The sequence below is a fragment of the Rhineura floridana genome, chromosome 3 (genome assembly GCF_030035675.1).
Source record: "Rhineura floridana isolate rRhiFlo1 chromosome 3, rRhiFlo1.hap2, whole genome shotgun sequence".
Taxonomy (NCBI): domain Eukaryota; kingdom Metazoa; phylum Chordata; class Lepidosauria; order Squamata; family Rhineuridae; genus Rhineura; species Rhineura floridana.
The window spans coordinates 135,240,548-135,258,959 of NC_084482.1; the positions used below are offsets into that span (position 1 = coordinate 135,240,548).

The 18,412-nt window shown below is 42.8% G+C and overlaps 1 protein-coding gene across 7 annotated transcripts in view; it reads right to left on the bottom strand.

The window, feature by feature from the left end:
* Positions 1-18,412, bottom strand: part of PFKFB4 (6-phosphofructo-2-kinase/fructose-2,6-biphosphatase 4) — a 113,586-nt gene that overhangs the window by 29,924 nt on the left and 65,250 nt on the right. For 3 of the 7 annotated variants that reach the window (XM_061618035.1, XM_061618039.1, XM_061618038.1), the window contains exons 1-2: positions 12,615-12,884; positions 253-369 (exon numbers count right to left, since the gene is read on the bottom strand). In XM_061618035.1, coding sequence (XP_061474019.1) covers positions 253-369; positions 12,615-12,717 — 220 coding nt within the window. In that variant the 5' untranslated portion in view covers positions 12,718-12,884. Of the gene's footprint in view, positions 1-252; positions 370-6,532; positions 6,612-12,614; positions 12,885-18,412 lie in introns of those variants that run through there. The other 4 variants (XM_061618036.1, XM_061618040.1, XM_061618034.1 and 1 more) reach the window with 3 other exon arrangements.

The following is an 18,412-nucleotide window of genomic DNA, read 5'->3' on the forward strand; positions in this document are numbered from 1 at the left end:
GAAGAGCACAGCAATCTGTACACTCCTCCTCTGTTCCCAGTGCCAATCAGCTCAGGAGGGGGAAAGGAGAATCAGCCAGGGAGCAGGCCACTGGACCACAGGGAAATCGCCCAAAGGCTGCATGTGGGTTGCCCAGCTGTGCCTTGTGAGCCACACACACTGATAGCCCTGATGAATAATCATAAATTAAATTAAATAATTGTAAGCATCCCATCCTCCAAAATCTGTTTATATTAAGAAAAAAGTAGTTACCTTTTGTAGGCACTCCAATCCAGTTTAAGTAGCGTGTCAGTTTCTTTGAAATGTAGGTTTTCCCTCTTGCTGGGAGGCCAACCATGACAATCAGTGTCGGGCAGTTGGTCATACATACTGAAAAGAAAAATAAAAAAATCTTATATTTAGGGTTCATGCCAAACTAGTCTGCAAAGTCCATTTAGGAAACAGCTGTATTTTTTTAGACAGGATATGAACATACTGTTGTTCCCACTGCGGTTTTCTGTTGACACTACTATGATATTTTCCCAGCAAGAAAGCCTGCCCAACTGGATTAATTGCTCAAAAAAACATTTTACTTTTATCAGCAGAAGAAACGTTTATACACCTAATTCATTCCTAACCTTTGGTATCAGTTCTACACGTTTATTCTGAAATCTTTGTAAAGACGTTTCTCCCTGAGCCATCTGTTCAGTTTTTCAAACAAGCCTAGGTTTAGAATTTTACCTAATTATACCATTTATCCTAAGACAGGAAACACACTACAGTAAACCTGGAGAGTTATCATTGACAGCTACCTGTCTGTCTTTTCAAATATATAGATATATATTCACTAATATATAGGCACATGTTACCAAATTCTTCCAAGCTACACAGAAAGTGGATTGGACTCTGAAAGACCAACCCAAATGGTGTTTGCATTTTGACAAATTTGTAGGGCAGTACAGTATCACAGAAAGGAGGTCAGGTCTCCTGCTCCCCTGGTGTATTCACTATAGCTGCCCAATTTCCCTGCTTTTTAAAGTTTGATAGAAACATCTGTTGGCTATAGGTACATTCTTAGACCGCAAGGTTTTTTGCCTATTAGTGAATTTCTCTCCTTTTTAATCCGGGAGGTAAGAAATGGGATCCTGTCCAAGTTTGCTGAGAATGGATGGATCATTTGCATGCTTACTGAGTTCAGTGGGATTTACTCCCCTGCAATCCTGCTTAGGATAGGTGAAACTGACCACAGGGGATGGGGAGGGGAGGAGGAGGAGGGAAGGTAGGGAGGACAAAGGGGACAAGGGGATGGGAGCAGGCAGGAGGGGGAAGAAGGAGAAGGACAGGTTTGATCATTTGCATGCTTATTGAGTTCAGTGGGATTTACTCCCCTGCAATCCTGCTTAGGATAGGGGAAACTGACCACAGGGGATGGGGGAGGGGAGGAGGAGGAGGAGGGAAGGGAGGGAGGACAAAGGGGACAAGGGGATGGGAGCAGGCAGGAGGGGGAAGAAGGAGAAGGACAGGTTTGATCATTTGCATGTTTATTGAGTTCAGTGGGATTTACTCCCATGCAATCATGCTTAGGATAAGTAAAACCGACCGGGGGGGAGGGAAGGAGGGGGGGAGGGAAGAGAGGAAGGAGGGGAAAGGCAGCTCTGATCATTTGCATGCTTACTGAGTTCAGTGGGATTTACTCCTATGCAATCATGGTTAAGACAGATAAAACTGACCAGGGGGGGAGGGGGAGGCAGGTTTGGTCATTTGCATGCTTATAGAGTTCAATGGTATTTATGTCCGTGCAATCATGCTTAAGATAGGTAAAACTGACCATGGGGAGGAGGAAGGGGGGGAAGGAGGGGGAAGGGGAGGGGAAGGAGGGGGAAGGGGAAGGAGGGGATTAGAAGGGGATGGGAAGGGAGGGGCAAAGGAAGGGAGAGGGAAGGGGGAAGAGGGAATGGATAGGAGGGAGGAGAAGTGAGGGTGGGTTTGATCATTTGCATACTCTTTGAGTTTAATGGGATTTATTTCTGTGCAATCATGTTTGAAAATGGAAATGGACTGCCTTCAAGTTGATTCCGACTTATGGCGATCCTATGAATAGGGTTTTCATGGTAAACGGTATTCAGATATGGTTTTACCATTGCCTTCCTTTGAGGCTAAGAGGCAGTGACTGGCCCAAGGTCACCCAGAGAACTTCATGGCTGTGTGGGGATTTGAATCCTGGTCTTCCAGGTCGTAGTCTAACACTGACCTGAAGGAGGGGCAGGGAGGGGGAGGGGGAGGGAAGGGGAGGAGATTGGGTGGGTGGGCACTGGGCACAGGGGAAAACCCTTTCCTTTGCAAAAGGAAAACCTTGTCAACAGTATCATTGCTTCTCTGCGTTTTCCCCACCTTTTTATTCTACAGCAGGCACATGTAGCCTCCCACCCAAATTTAAACCAAAGCTATCCCTGGCCACATCCACACCAACCCTTTATTGCACTTTGGACAGTCATGGCTTCTCTCAAAGAATCCTGGGAAGTGTAGTTAGTGAAGGGTTCTGAGAGTTGCTAGGAGACACCCTGTTCCCCTCACAGAGCTTCAATCACAGTGGCTGACTGTTAAACCACTCTGGCCACTGCCAGGGGAATAGGAGTCTCCTCTCAGCACATTTCACAAACTACACTTCCCAGGAATCTTTGGGGGAAGCCATGACTGTCTGAAGTGAAATAAAGGTCTGGCGTGGGTGTGGCCCCCTGATTAGGCAAGCCCAGCAGCTATGAGTCTGGCCTTTAGAACACTGACAGTTGGTTCTTACTGAGCATGCCCAACGTTATCATTGAGTTCAATGTAAAATTTCTTAAATTAATTAAAAACCAGCCAGGAATTGTTTTAAACTTTTAAACTGCAGAAGATGAAGGTCAGAGTATGGGGCAAGGTCAGTAATAGGATTACAGGTACTTGTGTAATGCCATGAAAATTTAGAGAGTTGTTAAGCAAGCGTTTCTGAGTTCAGGACTATAAGTTTTGTAAGGTTTTGTTTTGAAATGAGCTCATGGGAAGCATCAGAATGGCATGGGGGTATTTTCAATTTAACATTGCAGAATGCGAAAAATCCATACTGGCTATAGTATACAGCCACTCTTCTGGCTGTATAACAGCCATCTAATACAGCAGGACATTAGTCTATTATTAACAAAATGCATTTATTTATTTATAATATTTATATAGTGCTTAACCATTTGCATTTCTAAGCAGTGTACATAAAAACAAGCCATACCTAAAAGAAACAATAAAATCATCATAAAATGAAATACTCCCTTAAAATGCTTGCTGGAACAAGAAAGTTTTAGACACGTGCCTGACAGTTAACAAGGAGGGTGCCTGACTAATTTCAGCTGGGAGGGAGTTCCACAGGTTGGGCCCACTGCACTGAAAGTACGGCTTCTAGTCATTATGGGCCGTGCATCTGAACCGAGCAGAACCAGAGACTCCCCCAAAGATCTCTGTGACAGGGCTGGGATACAAAGGATCAGGCAGTCCTTTAGATATCCTGGACCCAAGTCATTAAGGGTCTTGTAAATTAATACAAGAACCTAGAACCTGGCCAATAACTCTCAGGCAGCCAGTGCAAGCTTTAAGGCACCGGGACAATGCTGGCAGTACATCTCTCTCTTCCACTGGGAACAACTGTAACTTCCTTTTAAACAGCCACAAAGAAAAGAGACAGCAGAGTTAGAGTAGCAGCATTAGTTATCAGAAATAAATGTGTGCCTCTATGTAGAGCAGGGATGGGAAACCTGCGGCCCTCCAGATGTTGCTCGATCACAACTCCCAGCATCGCTGACCAATGGCCAGACTAAGCTGGGGCTGATGGGAGTTGGGACATGCAAAAGAAAGGCTGAATACGGTGATATGTCTACCCTGAGAACAAGGGTTATTGATTCATCACAACCAACCCAAATCAAACCTCCGCTGAAATTCTAAAGCAAACTACAGCATCTCTGATCCCATTAACAAGCTCTTGGCTAAGGGCAAATTGATTACAAGTAAGTGATCTAACTTTAGCACTTATAACGTAATGCAAACTTACAAAGCAAACCTTGGGCAATGCTATATCCGTGTACTAACCACTTGCTTAGGAAAGTGTCTGAAAGGTTGTGCAATGGTGTCTTGTTGAATAATTTCAGTATGTGACAACATAAGCATATATTGAGAAATAAAACCAGGAAGGAACAAAGAGCAAAAACATGTCCCTAAATAGGTTGGGAAGCACTGGCATATTAACCCCATTTTACTCACATTCAGCACTTTTTTTTTTAACTGTGTGCAAAGAAGACACAGAAGAAAGCACGCCACTTCATATTGTAAGAGGAACCAACAGAGCCCCCGCAAGGAGCTGTTCAACTGCAGCCCAGAATTGTGAGGCAGGCTCTCTTGGTTGCAAGACAACATCCAGTTATCCATACTTAGGTGCCATTCAAATCAATTGAACTTAAATAAATGTAACTGAGTGCAGCACTGCAGTCAACACAACTGAACATACCAAGAAATTCCATTAAAAGTATTTATGATTTTGTTAGGAAGAAAGAAAAAAGTTTAGCATTGATTCAAGTCCTACTCAGAGTAGACCCACTGAAATTAATAGACATGATGGGCCATTAATTTCAATGGGCCTATTCTGAGTAGCACTTGAATACAACTCCATGACTGCAAAGTTGGAATTTCTCATTAATAAACATTATTCCAGCTATTCTTTACATAAGGGGTCAGGGAACTAGATCTGGCCAATAGGCCAGATAGTCATCTCCCCCATCCCTCGTGGGCCAAGTTTGGCAGGCAGGCCAATCCAGCTATCTGTCAATCCCCATGAAATCACCTGATTGTCAGGTCTTGAAAAGCCCCTTTCAAGGTGCTATTTTGCAGAGTGCTTTGCAAGAGGCTCAGTAATACCTGATAATTAGCCAATTAGTGGTGCCTGCAAACCCCCTTTTGGCTGAGCCAGGTTTTTGCCTGCCCCATCCCTGATGTCAAATATGTCATCAGATGGAGGGCAGGTGAGCATGGCTTCTCCAAAATGGCCTGGTGTTAAGCTTGCAGGCTAGAGATTCCTCACCTCTGGTTTACATAATCCAACATTATAATTTTTTTTATCAAAAAGGATAACATCTAGACTGCTTTTTTGTGTAGAACAGCAAATCACGGATGCAACTGCTATCCAAGCAAGCTGTATACATCAGCCTTTGCCACCATGGTGCCCTCCAGATGTTTTGTTGCTGTGCTAAGTGGGGCTGACAGGAAGTGTGGTCCAAAACATCAGGAGGGCACCAGGTTGGCAAAAGATGATGCATACAAATGGGAATCTATCACAGCAGTGCACACTGCAATATGCTGTTCATTCTTAAAAGTTGTGCTTGTTGGAGCTACAGTTCCAAAAAACAGTGTTTAAATATTTCTTTGGAATCAGAGTCTAAAAACAGTGCCATCAACTGAGTTTACAGGAGCTGCCAATATATAAACTAGATTATTATCAACCTCAAACTAGAATGTCATCATGCAATGTGCAGGAATGGGGTTTTGAGCAACCAAAAATAAACTAAGGATTACACAAAGCACATACGACTAGGCAAAAGGCAACAAACCATTGCACAGGAACTTATCACAAAAGCAACATGAAATGAGAAGAAATTAGAAAAACAGTATCATTTTTCCTATTAACTGGGTGATGCCTAGGTGAGAAATCACCATTACAGAAGCCTCCACACTCACAGCTGCCAGACTGTGACCACCCAGTATCTACAAAATGCACAATACTTGCAAATCACTTTAACATGGGCCATATATTTTATTCTGAGGGGGGAGGAAATCTGCACTTAGAGACCAAATAGTTCAAAACAGACAAGTGAATCTTAAACTAAAATAAAGTCTCAGACCTGAGAAATATGCATGCATTTACTTTATCTTCTCTATTTTATTTCAAGATTATAAATACTCATCCATTCATCTCCAGGTGATCAGACAGGGAAGATGTATTACAGTCCTGTTTTACTTTTAGGCTACCAATGACTAGCATAGATATGTGGGGTCAGGAAATCTAGTAAACATACTTATGGACTAGTAACCTTTATAGGCTTATTTGTAAAACTGTGTCCAACTCCAAAAGTACATTTTTTATAAGAAAAATCAAAGAGATTTCATGCTAAAATGCTCATTAGCTTATATTTGGAAAATTGAACATGGAAACATATATAGGAATGCAGATAAACTAAAGAGCAACTAGGAGTCATGATGACACTGAAGAGCAACTAGGAGTCATGATGACAAGAGACTAGGATACAAGTTGACTGAAGCACCGCTAGTTTTAGACATGCACAGCACAAGTAAGAAGATTTCTAGAGTCTGTACACTTCAAAGTTACTCCCGAGAGATTGAACATTGAATATTTTTATAACTGACTTTTGTAATGGAAATTGTAAGTCAGCACAGTGAATATTGGGGGACAGAGGTCAAACCTGATCCTCATACCCATTTTTTTTTTAGCCCATAAATTCCCTGTAGAGCAGCTTTCACTAACCTGGTAGCCTCCAGATGATTTGGATTTCAACTTCCATCACACCTAGTCACCCTGTAGGCATCAGGTTAGTGATGTCTGGTGTAGACAGTGTTAAAACTGAGCTACATACGTTTCCTGACTGTTATCCTCTCTCGTCTTCCTGTTTTTCTACATAATCCTAGGCAGATGCTTCTGAAATATATCTATTAACCCAGTGGTGAGTGTTAAGTTGATAGCGATTCTAGATGGCTGATAACAATTTTGAACATTATACTGGAACATTAAGTACAGTCATATTTTGCAGGCTTTTTTTCAACAGATTTTCTGAAAAGAAAGTAACATTTAACAAATGGGGAGAATCAGCCAAGTGTTACCCCGCCTTATCCAACTAAATAATAACTGCAGGAAGCTAGTTTTCAGCCTTCAACATTCAGCTCAGCTTTAGTAATCCTAGTAAAAGGCCAGTATCGCATTAGATCTGCACCAGCCATGTCTCACTCCCACACACACATCTAACGTCCACAGTCAATAAAGCCAAGCCAGGCAAAGCAATATTTTAATTGCTCTGCCAATACTTCTAAATCTTATTCCTAGGGTAAAAAAACAAGGTCATTTCCAAAAGATACTATTTCATCATAAAGCTAAATACATACATTGCCATTGCTCCTATAACAAATAGGGATATTACCAATCTCCTTGCCAGAATCACTGTCATCCTGTTTGCACTTAACACTAAACCGAAACATGGCTTAGCAAGAACAAGTAGATATGGCCTCCCATAGTGAAGACTGCATTCATCCCCTAGCGCTGCTGCTGCCACACTACCTAAGGCTAAGTCATGGTTTGTTTTAGTGTTACATCTGAACCCAGGTGCGCAGTTTGTCTCCCCAAGACTAACTATGAGCAGTAAACCAAGAAAAAACCTTGATAACAGCTCATGGTTTGTCTGGAGCGAGACAACACGAGCTTGGGTTCGGAAATAACACTCAGCCAACCCATGGGTTAGCTTTGAGCACAGCAGCATCAGGGCAGGAATGAAGGAGCTGTACTCTTCACTCTAGGAACCCACATGTTTGCTTGTTTGTGCTAAATCATTGAAACCAGGTCTGTGCACCATCAATGGCCTTTGTTCCTTAGCATCTGTAACCTGTGTTAGAACTATGATATCAGTACCATTACTGGGACAGGGTTATTAATTCAACTTAATATGTTAATGAGAACCTGTGTTGAAGAGACACATTCCAAAGTTCAAAAGTCCGCTATGTTCTATAGGATGGGGTGAGGGACAGATTTTACTGATGACAACAATTACTTCATATCTTCAAAAGCTAAAATGCTTAATCAGCTTATTAACGTAATTGCTTTTCTCTGCCTTTGAACCCATCCTGTTCAATTAACCAGTCACTAAATGATAAGGTCCTTGTTCACATCAGAGTAAGCGCCTTGCCGAAGAGCTAGAGAAGTAAACCTGTTATCCCAACCACACACATTTCTCCTCCAGGGACAGCATTTCACTGTCAACCAGCAAGTATTGAAACACAAAGCCACAAAACTTTATAAAATTTCCTTGTAGTGATTTAACTCTTAATTACTTGTAGTCAGCCGGGGGCAGTGTTAGGCTCAGCTCAATGACAGGATGCAAAATAATACTTTGTGCTTCTCTACTGCAGTATATTATCCCAGTAATTCTTATAACAATTCTATGAAGTAGGCTGGAATTATTGTCCACATTCTTCAAACTGTAGGCTGGGACAGAGAAGAGAGGGCAGGACATGGTGCTAGCTCCAGGTTACATCAAATATGATGTTTTAAAGGAAACTTGTTTATCTATTCTGTTCAGCCTGTACAAATAAAACTGCATGTTCACGTACACAGTAGCTACCATGCTGTAAAGCAGAGGTAGGGCACCTGTGGCCCTCCAGCTGCTGTTGGACTACAATTCCCATCAGCCCCAGCAAATGAAGATCAATGATCAGGGACAACAGATTCCGCATCCCTGCTGTTAAGCCAATCTTTATAGTTGCCAGCAAGGCTGTACTTTTCTTCGGTCCTTATCTTTTTTTGGCCAGGCATCAAAAGTACCAACCCTGGTGCTGATTGTCAAATGGTGGGAAACCATTTATAGGCCAATCATCTATTTTTAATTACGCTCTTTTACTCAGCTACCTTACAATGTCCTGCAGGTACACTAACCCTGCTTATTCCACTTTATTTTCATCTGATCCAGACCAAGGACAAGGATAACCATCACAAGCTGAACTGCCTCCATGTTCCTTTTCATATATAGGAAGATCTGAACAATTGTTTTCCTGTTAGAGACATCCATTACAATAAAGTGTGATAGTCCTGCACTGTTGGTAGGAGAGCACATGCTTTGCCTGCAGAAAGCCCATTTCAATATCCAGCATCTCCACCTAAAAAAAATATATCAAGAAGCAGGTGATGTCAATGACCCCTCCTTGAAAGGCACTACCCATCAGAATAGACAGTATTGGGCTGGATGGAACAATGGCCTTACTCAATATGTCTACTATTTGTTCACCTGCCCGTTTCCTTAGGACACTGATGACGATCCCATAGCTGGACTACAACTCCCATCATCCCTGACCATTGGTCATGGTGGCTGGGAGAAATGGGAATTGTTGTCAACAGCAGCTGAAGGGCCACAGATTCCCTACCCCTGCCTTAGAAGCTGCACTAGCCATGCAACTCTTTCATAGAATCATAGAATAGTAGAGTTGGAAGGGGCCTATAAGGCCATCGAGTCCAACCCCCTGCTCAATGCAGGAATCCAAATCAAAGCATTCCCGACAGTTGGCTGTATGTTCAGTACTGCCTTTAAAGTCTTTGCTGGATTCGAATAGGTCTAAGCCCCTCCTGTAGTCTTATAAAAAGTCTTTAATGACTTTGTCCGTATCTTATTCCAAACACACACATAAAGTGTTAGATAGTTAAAGTGCTAGCTTAACAGCGCATCAAACTAGAAACAACATGCTTTAATCAATACTAACTTTTAAAGTCCCAGAAAGAAGCTATTTTAAAGTATTAGAGCACTCAAATGCTTTCGGAATGGGGCCAAACTACAGCACAGATTGAGTCAACTCCATATTCAGGCACAGAGATGACTCCAGGTTGCCAGATCTCAAAACAACCTAAAGATTAACTCTGGTCAATGCCAATCAGAGACATACCTAGCTGCACTCACTTTAAGCTTAGCACAAAACATCTTCAGGATTAGATTACTGAAAAAGACTTCCATCTCCTGGAATTGTCCATCAGTTTTCCAGCTTCAGCTATGAGCAGATTTTATTCCTGCCAGTCATATCAATGGCATTCTTTAAACGCTCCTTCAATTTTATCTTCATTTTCCTAGCCTTCAGTTTCTGTATTATCAACCACACTGTTCAAAACATTACCATTCCCAATTGTTCCAATGTCACTAAGATTTTTTTCAGCATGAGAAATCCAAATTAGAAGAAAGTATCTCAGAAACACTGAGCATAGTGACAGCTATTTGCCAAGTTATAGTTTGGAATTGAATAAATATTGTCACTTTGAAGTATATTATTCTTTTGCAACATTTTACCCTTCTTGTCTTACACACATTAAAAATATGCTTTTTAAAAAAGCACACATGCTTCTGAATACCACTTGCTGGACACCACAGGAGGGGACAGAGCTGTAGCTCTGATGTCTGGCTTTTGGTCTTCCCATGGGCATCTGGTTAACCACTGTGAGAACAGATGCTGGTCTAGATGGGCCACTGGCTTGATCCAGCAAGCTCTTCTTATGTTCTTATGGGTGATGTTTTTACGCAACTGTTTTAAAAACTGGTCTTGCTATCTCCCTATGATCATTCAGCTGGGACAAGCAGACACAGAAGTGACCTGTGCTGCTCATGACTTAACATTGCAAAATGGCATGCTTGGCACGTGCTGACACTTTTTCAATGACTACAGCAAACCTGGGGGCTGATGTACCTCATAAGGTCAGAAGCAGTGCAATGGAGAAACATAAGAAAGCTGTAAGTTTCCATTCAGATTGTTGGAGAACAGGAATTGTCAAAGTAGACAAGGATCTATGCAATCCCGATAAAACAACACCCTCTTAAGTGAAGGCCAATTTGATGATATACATTCTACAGACACACCCTGCTTCAACCTGTGTTGGCTCCCACCTGCCCATGCATCTGATGGGGATGACTGTGGGACAAAACAGGCATTCTGCTATAGGTTAACAAATATCCTGGTTACAAGGAGTCCATATCTTCCCAGGACACTTCTCACATTTAGAGTTGTTTGGGATTTATTATTGGCTTGCAGTTGCTGCTTCAAACAGCATCATCCCATGTAAGATAGCATACAGCCGAATGGCAACCCAACCTTCCAGACATCATTAAGGCCCAACTCTAAGCACCAACAGGCAGTCCTTTGCCACAGCTGGAGTGCAGGTACCCACAAGGCCCAAGTCAGCAACAATTCCTTTTACCTCCGACCACCATGCCTCTTCAACTCGGCTTGGTTTTTCTCCCAGCTCCTTCTGCTCTTTGACATGATGAACTGTACAGACAGGTCAAGGAAACAGAAAGCAGCACTAGGAACCAGCACCTCTTCTCTGATCTCTGGAGCTCAGAGTTCAGTTCCAGGCCATTTCCTTGCTCTTGTTTCCATCAGGCTCAATAAGATTCCTGAAATCACCAATACTAATAGGCTATTCCACACCTTTCACAAGTTGCATGCCTCTACTTATTCCAAAGGTCACTCCCTCAGTAGTGCAGTCCCTTGCCACTCCAACTTCTCACATTTTCCCTATTTTCAAGTAGAACCATCTCACATTCTTGCTGAATGGATCCCTAGCCCTCTCCTCAGTTTTCCACAGCTCTCCCGCAAGTTCCATACTCAATTATGCTTTTCTCCACACATTTTTCGGAGGGGGGATTATTATTCTCCTCCCCCATTTTCTAAAAAATGTAAATGTACTGCCTTCAAGTCAATTCCGACTTATAGCAACCCTAGATCCCATTTACCAGCTAAGTAAGTACCTTACAACACAATCTTATGTATGTCTATTCAGAAGTAATGAGTTAAATAAAATGTATCTCCTGGTAAACAGGTACAGTACAAGATTACAGCTCTACATATCTTTCTAGGCAAGTCCTTTTTTCTTCAATGATTTTGTTACTCCATTCATAATTTTTCTAAGAGTCATCTGAAATGACTTACTGGCAGAAATTCAGTAGACGAAAGCTTTCTCATTTATTTTAAAGTTCATAATCCATCTGTCATCTAATGAACTCAAACCAAGAAATGTCATGTGTTTGCAAAGACTTCACCAAATGAATTTCTTTTTATAATAGTGCTAGTAAAGTCAAGACACTCCCCCCCCAATCCATTATTTTTTCTGTCACTAAGACTCATTTTACTGGAAAGTGAAGAATAACTTCACTGGAAAGTAAAGAATAACTTGCAAATAGTTGGGATCCACTGAGGCTGGGGAAGGGGGCTTAATACATGCCCATTGCACTTGACAATTAGGCCAATGTCAAGGAAGTGGAGAAACCACCTGACTTGCTCCCAATGGCCATCAAAGTATTTATAGGTAGGATCTCCAAGGTGCAAAGCATCCTGTGTGCTTTTTACTGCAGTTCACCTGAAAGTGTATGGCAGCTAGTAAATGACATCAGCGCACCTTCACCCTATGTGTAGCAACATCCTCACGCCCCGAATAACGGGTACTCAGAGGGCATCCCTTCGTTCCTGTTGAGCTGTTCCTCTCCAGGACCCTATCAGACACCGGTTTCGCATTACAATCTGGCAGCAAGGAAGAAAGAAACTCCCACAATCAGTAAAGGAAGAACCATCCTACTACCCCGCCTCTCCTCGGAAGACTCCGGTTTTCCTATTCCTTCTGCTGAGGTATTAGATTTTCCACGGTCTCTCGATCCCCGTTCCTCACAGGCCTCCGCCACCACGACCTGCTTCCTCCAAACACCCCTACATACTCCGAGCTGATGCAACTCTGTCCTGTCCCCCCCCCAATCCAACGCACCCCACGAACTCAGCACTGGCTCCTGCCCTCACTGCTCGCTCGCTCGCTCACTCACCCCCTCTTTGCGCGCTGTGCTTTGCCGGGAGCCCGTTGTTGTAAGGCACCCAGATCTTCTGCAGGGGGTTCTGCGTGAGCTCTCGAGCCGGCGACGCCGCCATTCTTACATTTGGGGCTCAATCCCCACTGCAGTCCCGCCTGCTGCGACAGCAGAGAGCGCGCTCGTAGGGAGATCCGGGAAGGTGCGCCGCTGCCAGCCAGCCAGCGTGTATCCGAGGCTCGTCGGCAACGGAGGGTTGCTGGCAAGGCCACCGGAGGGCGGAGTTTACAGGAACGCTCCGCCTCCTCAGGCCAGCACGGGGAACAAGTTGCGGAGCCTGAAGCAGACTCGCCCCAACTCTGGAGCGAAGCAACGCGCGGGAGGCGCAGAGGCTCGGCTCCGCCCTTTACGCGCTTCGCAGAGACAAAGGGGTATTAGTGCTGCGCTGACCCTGCAAGGTTTCGGAAACAGGAGCAGGAGTAACGAGCGACAGGCAGCGCGATCCTCGGGAGTAAGCCTCCCTGTGACCAGTGGCGCTTAGTCACACCTAAGAGTATATAGGATTGCAGCCTTGACCCGCTTTAAACCCCTGTTAATGTTTCCAGTAATTTATTTAGGCTAATCACAACTGCCTATTTCTGGCCATAGGGGGAAAATGTAGAGTCATGAACAAGTTTGTTAAGCAATTTGAGAGCTGTAATTTTAGAAGGCCGAGAGCTCAGTTTGGAAGGTCCTTGGAGTCCTTAACAATTTCCAACAAAAACTAAAAAGAATGGATTGCTAACAGTGTAATCCCATGCATATCAATTTAGAAGTGAGTCCCACTGAATTAAATGGGATTACTTTCTCCTAGGTAAGTATGTATAGGATTGCAACCTAAACCACTTTAATTCTCCAAAGGGCTGGCTGCCATCCTAATTCCTGCCTGGCTGCAGCAGGGTTAGCTCAGGCAGCACCACACCAACAGGCCCAGTTCTGGTCGCCTCACCTCAAAAAGGATATTGTAGAGCTGGAAAAGGTCCAGAAAAGGGCAACCAGAATGAACAAGGGGATGGAGCGACTCCCCTATGAGGAACGGTTGCAGCATTTGGGGCTTTTTAGTTTAGAGAAAAGTCGAGTCAGAGGTGACATGATACAAGTGTATAAAAGTATGCAGGGCATGGAGAGAGTGGATAGAGAGAAATTTCCCCCCTCTCTTTTAACACTACACTCATGGGTGTCCAACAAAACTGAATGCTGGCGTATTCAGGGCAGGCAAAAGAAAGTACTTGGTTCAACTATGGAATTTGCTCCCACAAGAGGCAGTGATGGCCACCAACATGGATGGCTCTAAAAGAGGATTAGACAAATTCATGGAGGAGATGGCTTTCACTGGCCACTAGCCATGATAGCTATGCTCTGCCTCCATAGTTGGAGGAAGAATCTCTCGAATGCCAGTTGCTGAAAGCGGTAGGAGGGGAGAATGCTATTACAATAAGTCCTAGTGGCAGGCTTCCCGTGGGTGGGCATCTGGCTGGCCGCTGTGAGAACAGGATGCTGCACTAGATGGGCTGTTCTTGTTGCCATCATGTGATGGCAGCAGGGCCAGCTCAGGATCCTGCAGTGCAGATTCTGTTGGCCCAACCCTCAAAATGCCCCAATTCTGGGGTTGCTGGCAGTAGCTTCTACCTACCTGCCTTTTGCATGGGCACACTGGGGTGCTCCTTGCCAGCAGAATTCCCCTGCAGATGGAAGAGCTCCCTCACCAGCAGAGGCTGGCAGGGCTGGGCAAAGGGACGTCTCTGTTCCATTCAAACCACTTCCAGCAGGACACATTGGGAGCCTGGAATGCTCTGTCAAGCTTCTTGCTGCTGCATTTCCTTTTCCTCCTGAACCCCCTCTTCACAATTCCCCCCGCCAAAAAAAGAACATAGATGTGTTTGTCTCTACACAAATGCACCTGCAACTCAAAATAATGCTTTATGTATCTGAGAGACTGTAGCCCACAAACTCCTACGCCGTAATACATTTGTTAAGTCTTTCAGATGCAACAAGACTCTTGGTCGTTGTCACTTAATTTATCACATAGATATGCCTTCAAACAAATACACAGCATTGCTTACACTTTTCTGTCCTCTTCTATCCTCTGAAGAGCACTTTATAATCAAAGAGCACTTTCTAACATGAGACAGAACCTTAAAGAATATCTCAATGCAAGAAACACAAAAGAAAACTCTTACTTTCAGAACAATGAAAATTATGAAACATTAACATTTCATAATACTGCATGCAAAAAAAAGTATTACGGGGTTATAGATACGTATTGTACACCTGAGTAATGAAGCTTTTTTCAAAGTGAAGTGTGTGAACTTCTGTTGCAAAACAACACCCAAATCTATTAATACTACAGAAAACTAATTCATATCCATTCAAGATGCAAGCAGTCCAAAAACCGAATGAAAAAAGTTATGCCAGTGTGCATCTTATTACAGCATGTGGCCCTGCAATACAGTGTTGCAGTGCTTCTGTGTTACCTGAGCATAGGGATGGGGAGAGGGAGTTAACATCAAAGACAGAAATCCCTGCTCTAACTTGAGTCATGCTGCATGTACAAACTTTTTTGTTAATTAGGGTATGAACATTTCAATGTGCTGCCAGTCTGCATAAAGTGTGAAACCTCTACATAGAATTGAGTCCTGGATTTGTTCTGGTCTGCCATCTGAGAGAACAGTTTAAGTAGACTGCTGTGATCTGCTAAAAGTAGAAGGGATTTTTAAAAAAAACTGGGAATCCAAACAAGCTTCAGACTCACCTCTGACCAGCAATATTAACTGTAAACTATATTGCAGGGCTGCCGTAAGCCACTCTAATACAGTCCTCCAAATAGTTAGTGAGCAGCTCAGCCTCACTGCCATTTTAATTATATCTCAGCACTTTGACTCAAACGCTCAGTTCTGTCTGGGAAGGTGAACTAAGCTAATTGTTAGGGAACCAGGACAAGATCAACCATTAATATCTACAGCAGAAGTGACTCTTGCTCCTTATGCAGAGATATGAGAACTCCAGAATGTGTTTCCTCCCTTGCTTAGTTCTTGATGCGAGCAAGGCAGACCTTTTAATTGGTTTTTGAGCCCTGGCCTAGAGAAAGTTCCATGCAACCACCACTAAGCAGGTTAGGCCCAATTAGCATCCATCAAGATTAATGCTCTCCACCCAAATGATGCACACAGAACCCCTTCTTGCACCCCTTTGAACTCACCACCCATGATTGTTTTAGATGCTCTTCTTGTTTGAATCACCCTAACTCTGGTTTTATTTGCTTTTTATATGCTCTTAGATTTTATTACAGTTTTATTGGTTTTGGGTTGTATTTTCATTTACCTTTTACGTCTGCCTTTTACACAGAGCTGAAGAGGTTAAGCTGGAAGAACAACACTCTACATACTTTTCAAGGCTCAGATTGACAGCTGACTAGAAAGTGGAGCAACTGAGAGGATAGGTGGTAAAGGGAGGAGGATAGGATGGAAAGGGGAGGAAACTGCAAGACTGGGGGAAAGAAAACAGAGCTTGGCCAGGGGACAGAAGATAGAATGTGGCAGGAGTTGGGAGAGAGTCTAGACTGCCAGAGAGTGAAAGTGCATGTACACACACAGTAGAGTCAATAAACAGATCTTCTTGAACTGGCATAATTTTTTCGCAGCTTCTCCCCCCAGTCACTATCAAATCACAGATCACTTCTGTTTCCATTGTCTGAATCATAAAAATCACAGATTGCATGCTTTCCAGACCTGCCACAGCACAAAAACATGGATCTATGGCTTTCCCTTTTTAAAAGGGACCCCCTCAAAACCAAGAAATCATAGGTCACCTCTGTGTCCACAGATGTATTCAGTGATTTGCTATTAAGTATCCATGCCTTGGATCAAAGTTTTTCTGGTGCCAGGAAGCACCAGATCTTTTACTCTGCAGTTTACTACTGTAAACTTTCATTTGATGGTGTTTTGGGGGGTGGAGGGAACTGTTTGTAAAATTAAGCACATTCAAGAGGATCCATTTTAATGCTACTGGATTTACCTTTTACCTAGACCCCATGGAAAAGCAACATGTGCATGTGTGCGTGCAGGCTTTCTGTTTGAGTGTGACCTGGGGGAGAGAGGAGCAAAGCAATCAGAAGGGCAGTGCCCATGGCACTCTTGCAAAATGCCAAATATGCCCACAGGCCCCAAAAGGTTAGCGACCCTGCAGTTAATTGACCTTTCTGTTTCTGTAATCAAAAGTATATTCCATTACTTTGTATCATTGCTTATTCTCCCCTCTTTAGTGCCCAGCTTTTACTGTGGTAGACAGTTACTCTTATCTAAACATCAAACATGTATCATTCATCTGTGCATGCATGGCATCAAGAAACAAGGACACACAGTAACAATTTTCAGTTGTTGTTGTTGCTGTTGTATTTATATACCGCCCCATAAAAACACTGAACATTAAAAACAAATATACAATTTTTAAAACCACACAAAGTTTTAAAGCACAAATGAAGCACAAATAAACCAGGTTTATGGGCAGCTCTCACTTCTATCCCTGGTAACATTTAAAGATAGATAGATCCTCTTGTGTGAACCAGGAAATTAGATGGTTCTGTCCTTTTTTATCTTTGGCTACTGACATATCTTCCAACAGTCAATTGATATGTCTGTTTTACTAATAATTCATTGACATAAGTGATTAGGCCAAGGCAAGCAATTTAATTCATGGCAGAGAATCCTCCCCCCCATCACTTTTAAGGATCAGCATTGGGTAAGCTGGGAAGCATGAAAACTTAGGGTTTTATTATCTAAAGAGAAACCAGAGTATGGAGTTTTACTTTCCTGATCTAATGATGTAAGTTTACTGGAAAATATTGAAATTTGCAAAAATCAGGTAATTTGCGTTTAAAAATCACTTTGCATCAGAAACTTTTATGAAGCCCTAGAAAGTGATCTAATTTACCATATTCTTTTTACTTGTATTTAGTAAACAAAGCTTTTAAAAGTACCCATGTTTCCAAACAAATTGTCCCAACACACATGTATTTGACCTGAAATATTTGAGGGGGAGAGATTTAAAGCACACTTAATGTGATTTAAATGTTATACAGTAGGGCCCTGCTTTACGGCGTTCCGCTTTACGGCGCTTCGTTCATGCGGCTCTTTACAGTGCTTGTTCCGCTAATACGGCGGGTTTTTTCCATCATGTGCCATTTTGACATAATTTTCGTGCGATGCGGCCCATTATAGTCTATGGGGCCCCGCTTTACGGCGGGGGCCTGGTCCCTAACCTGCCGTATTAGCGGGGCCCTACTGTATTATGAGAATTTTTTATTGGAATACTTGTAAAAAATTAAATATATTAGCAATTGCATAAATCACCTGAAAAACATGAATTTATTACTTTGAAACAACTTTTATGTAGGAAAGTAAAGCACTAGAAAAAATATACTCCACATCACTGGTTTTGGTAAGTTCTACATATGCAGTCGACTACAACCTATATTTGAGCACATTCTTAGCACTGTTGCTTCACTAAACGAATGGAACTAACAGCATGGTCAGATGCATGTTTACTTGCAAGTGTGTGTCACTTCTGACTCTCACCTAAATAACTATGTGTATGATTCCATGTATATGATACACAGTCCTATACTAACTTGTTTTGAAGGGTTCCCCCTTCAGGGTTTTTTCTCATGTAGGAAAGAAATTTTTTTAAAAAAATATATATTTAAAAAATCCAAGGAGAGAGAGATCGAAAATGGTGCTACCATGCCCTTACTCAGCCAGTCCATAAGTATTGGCTGAAGG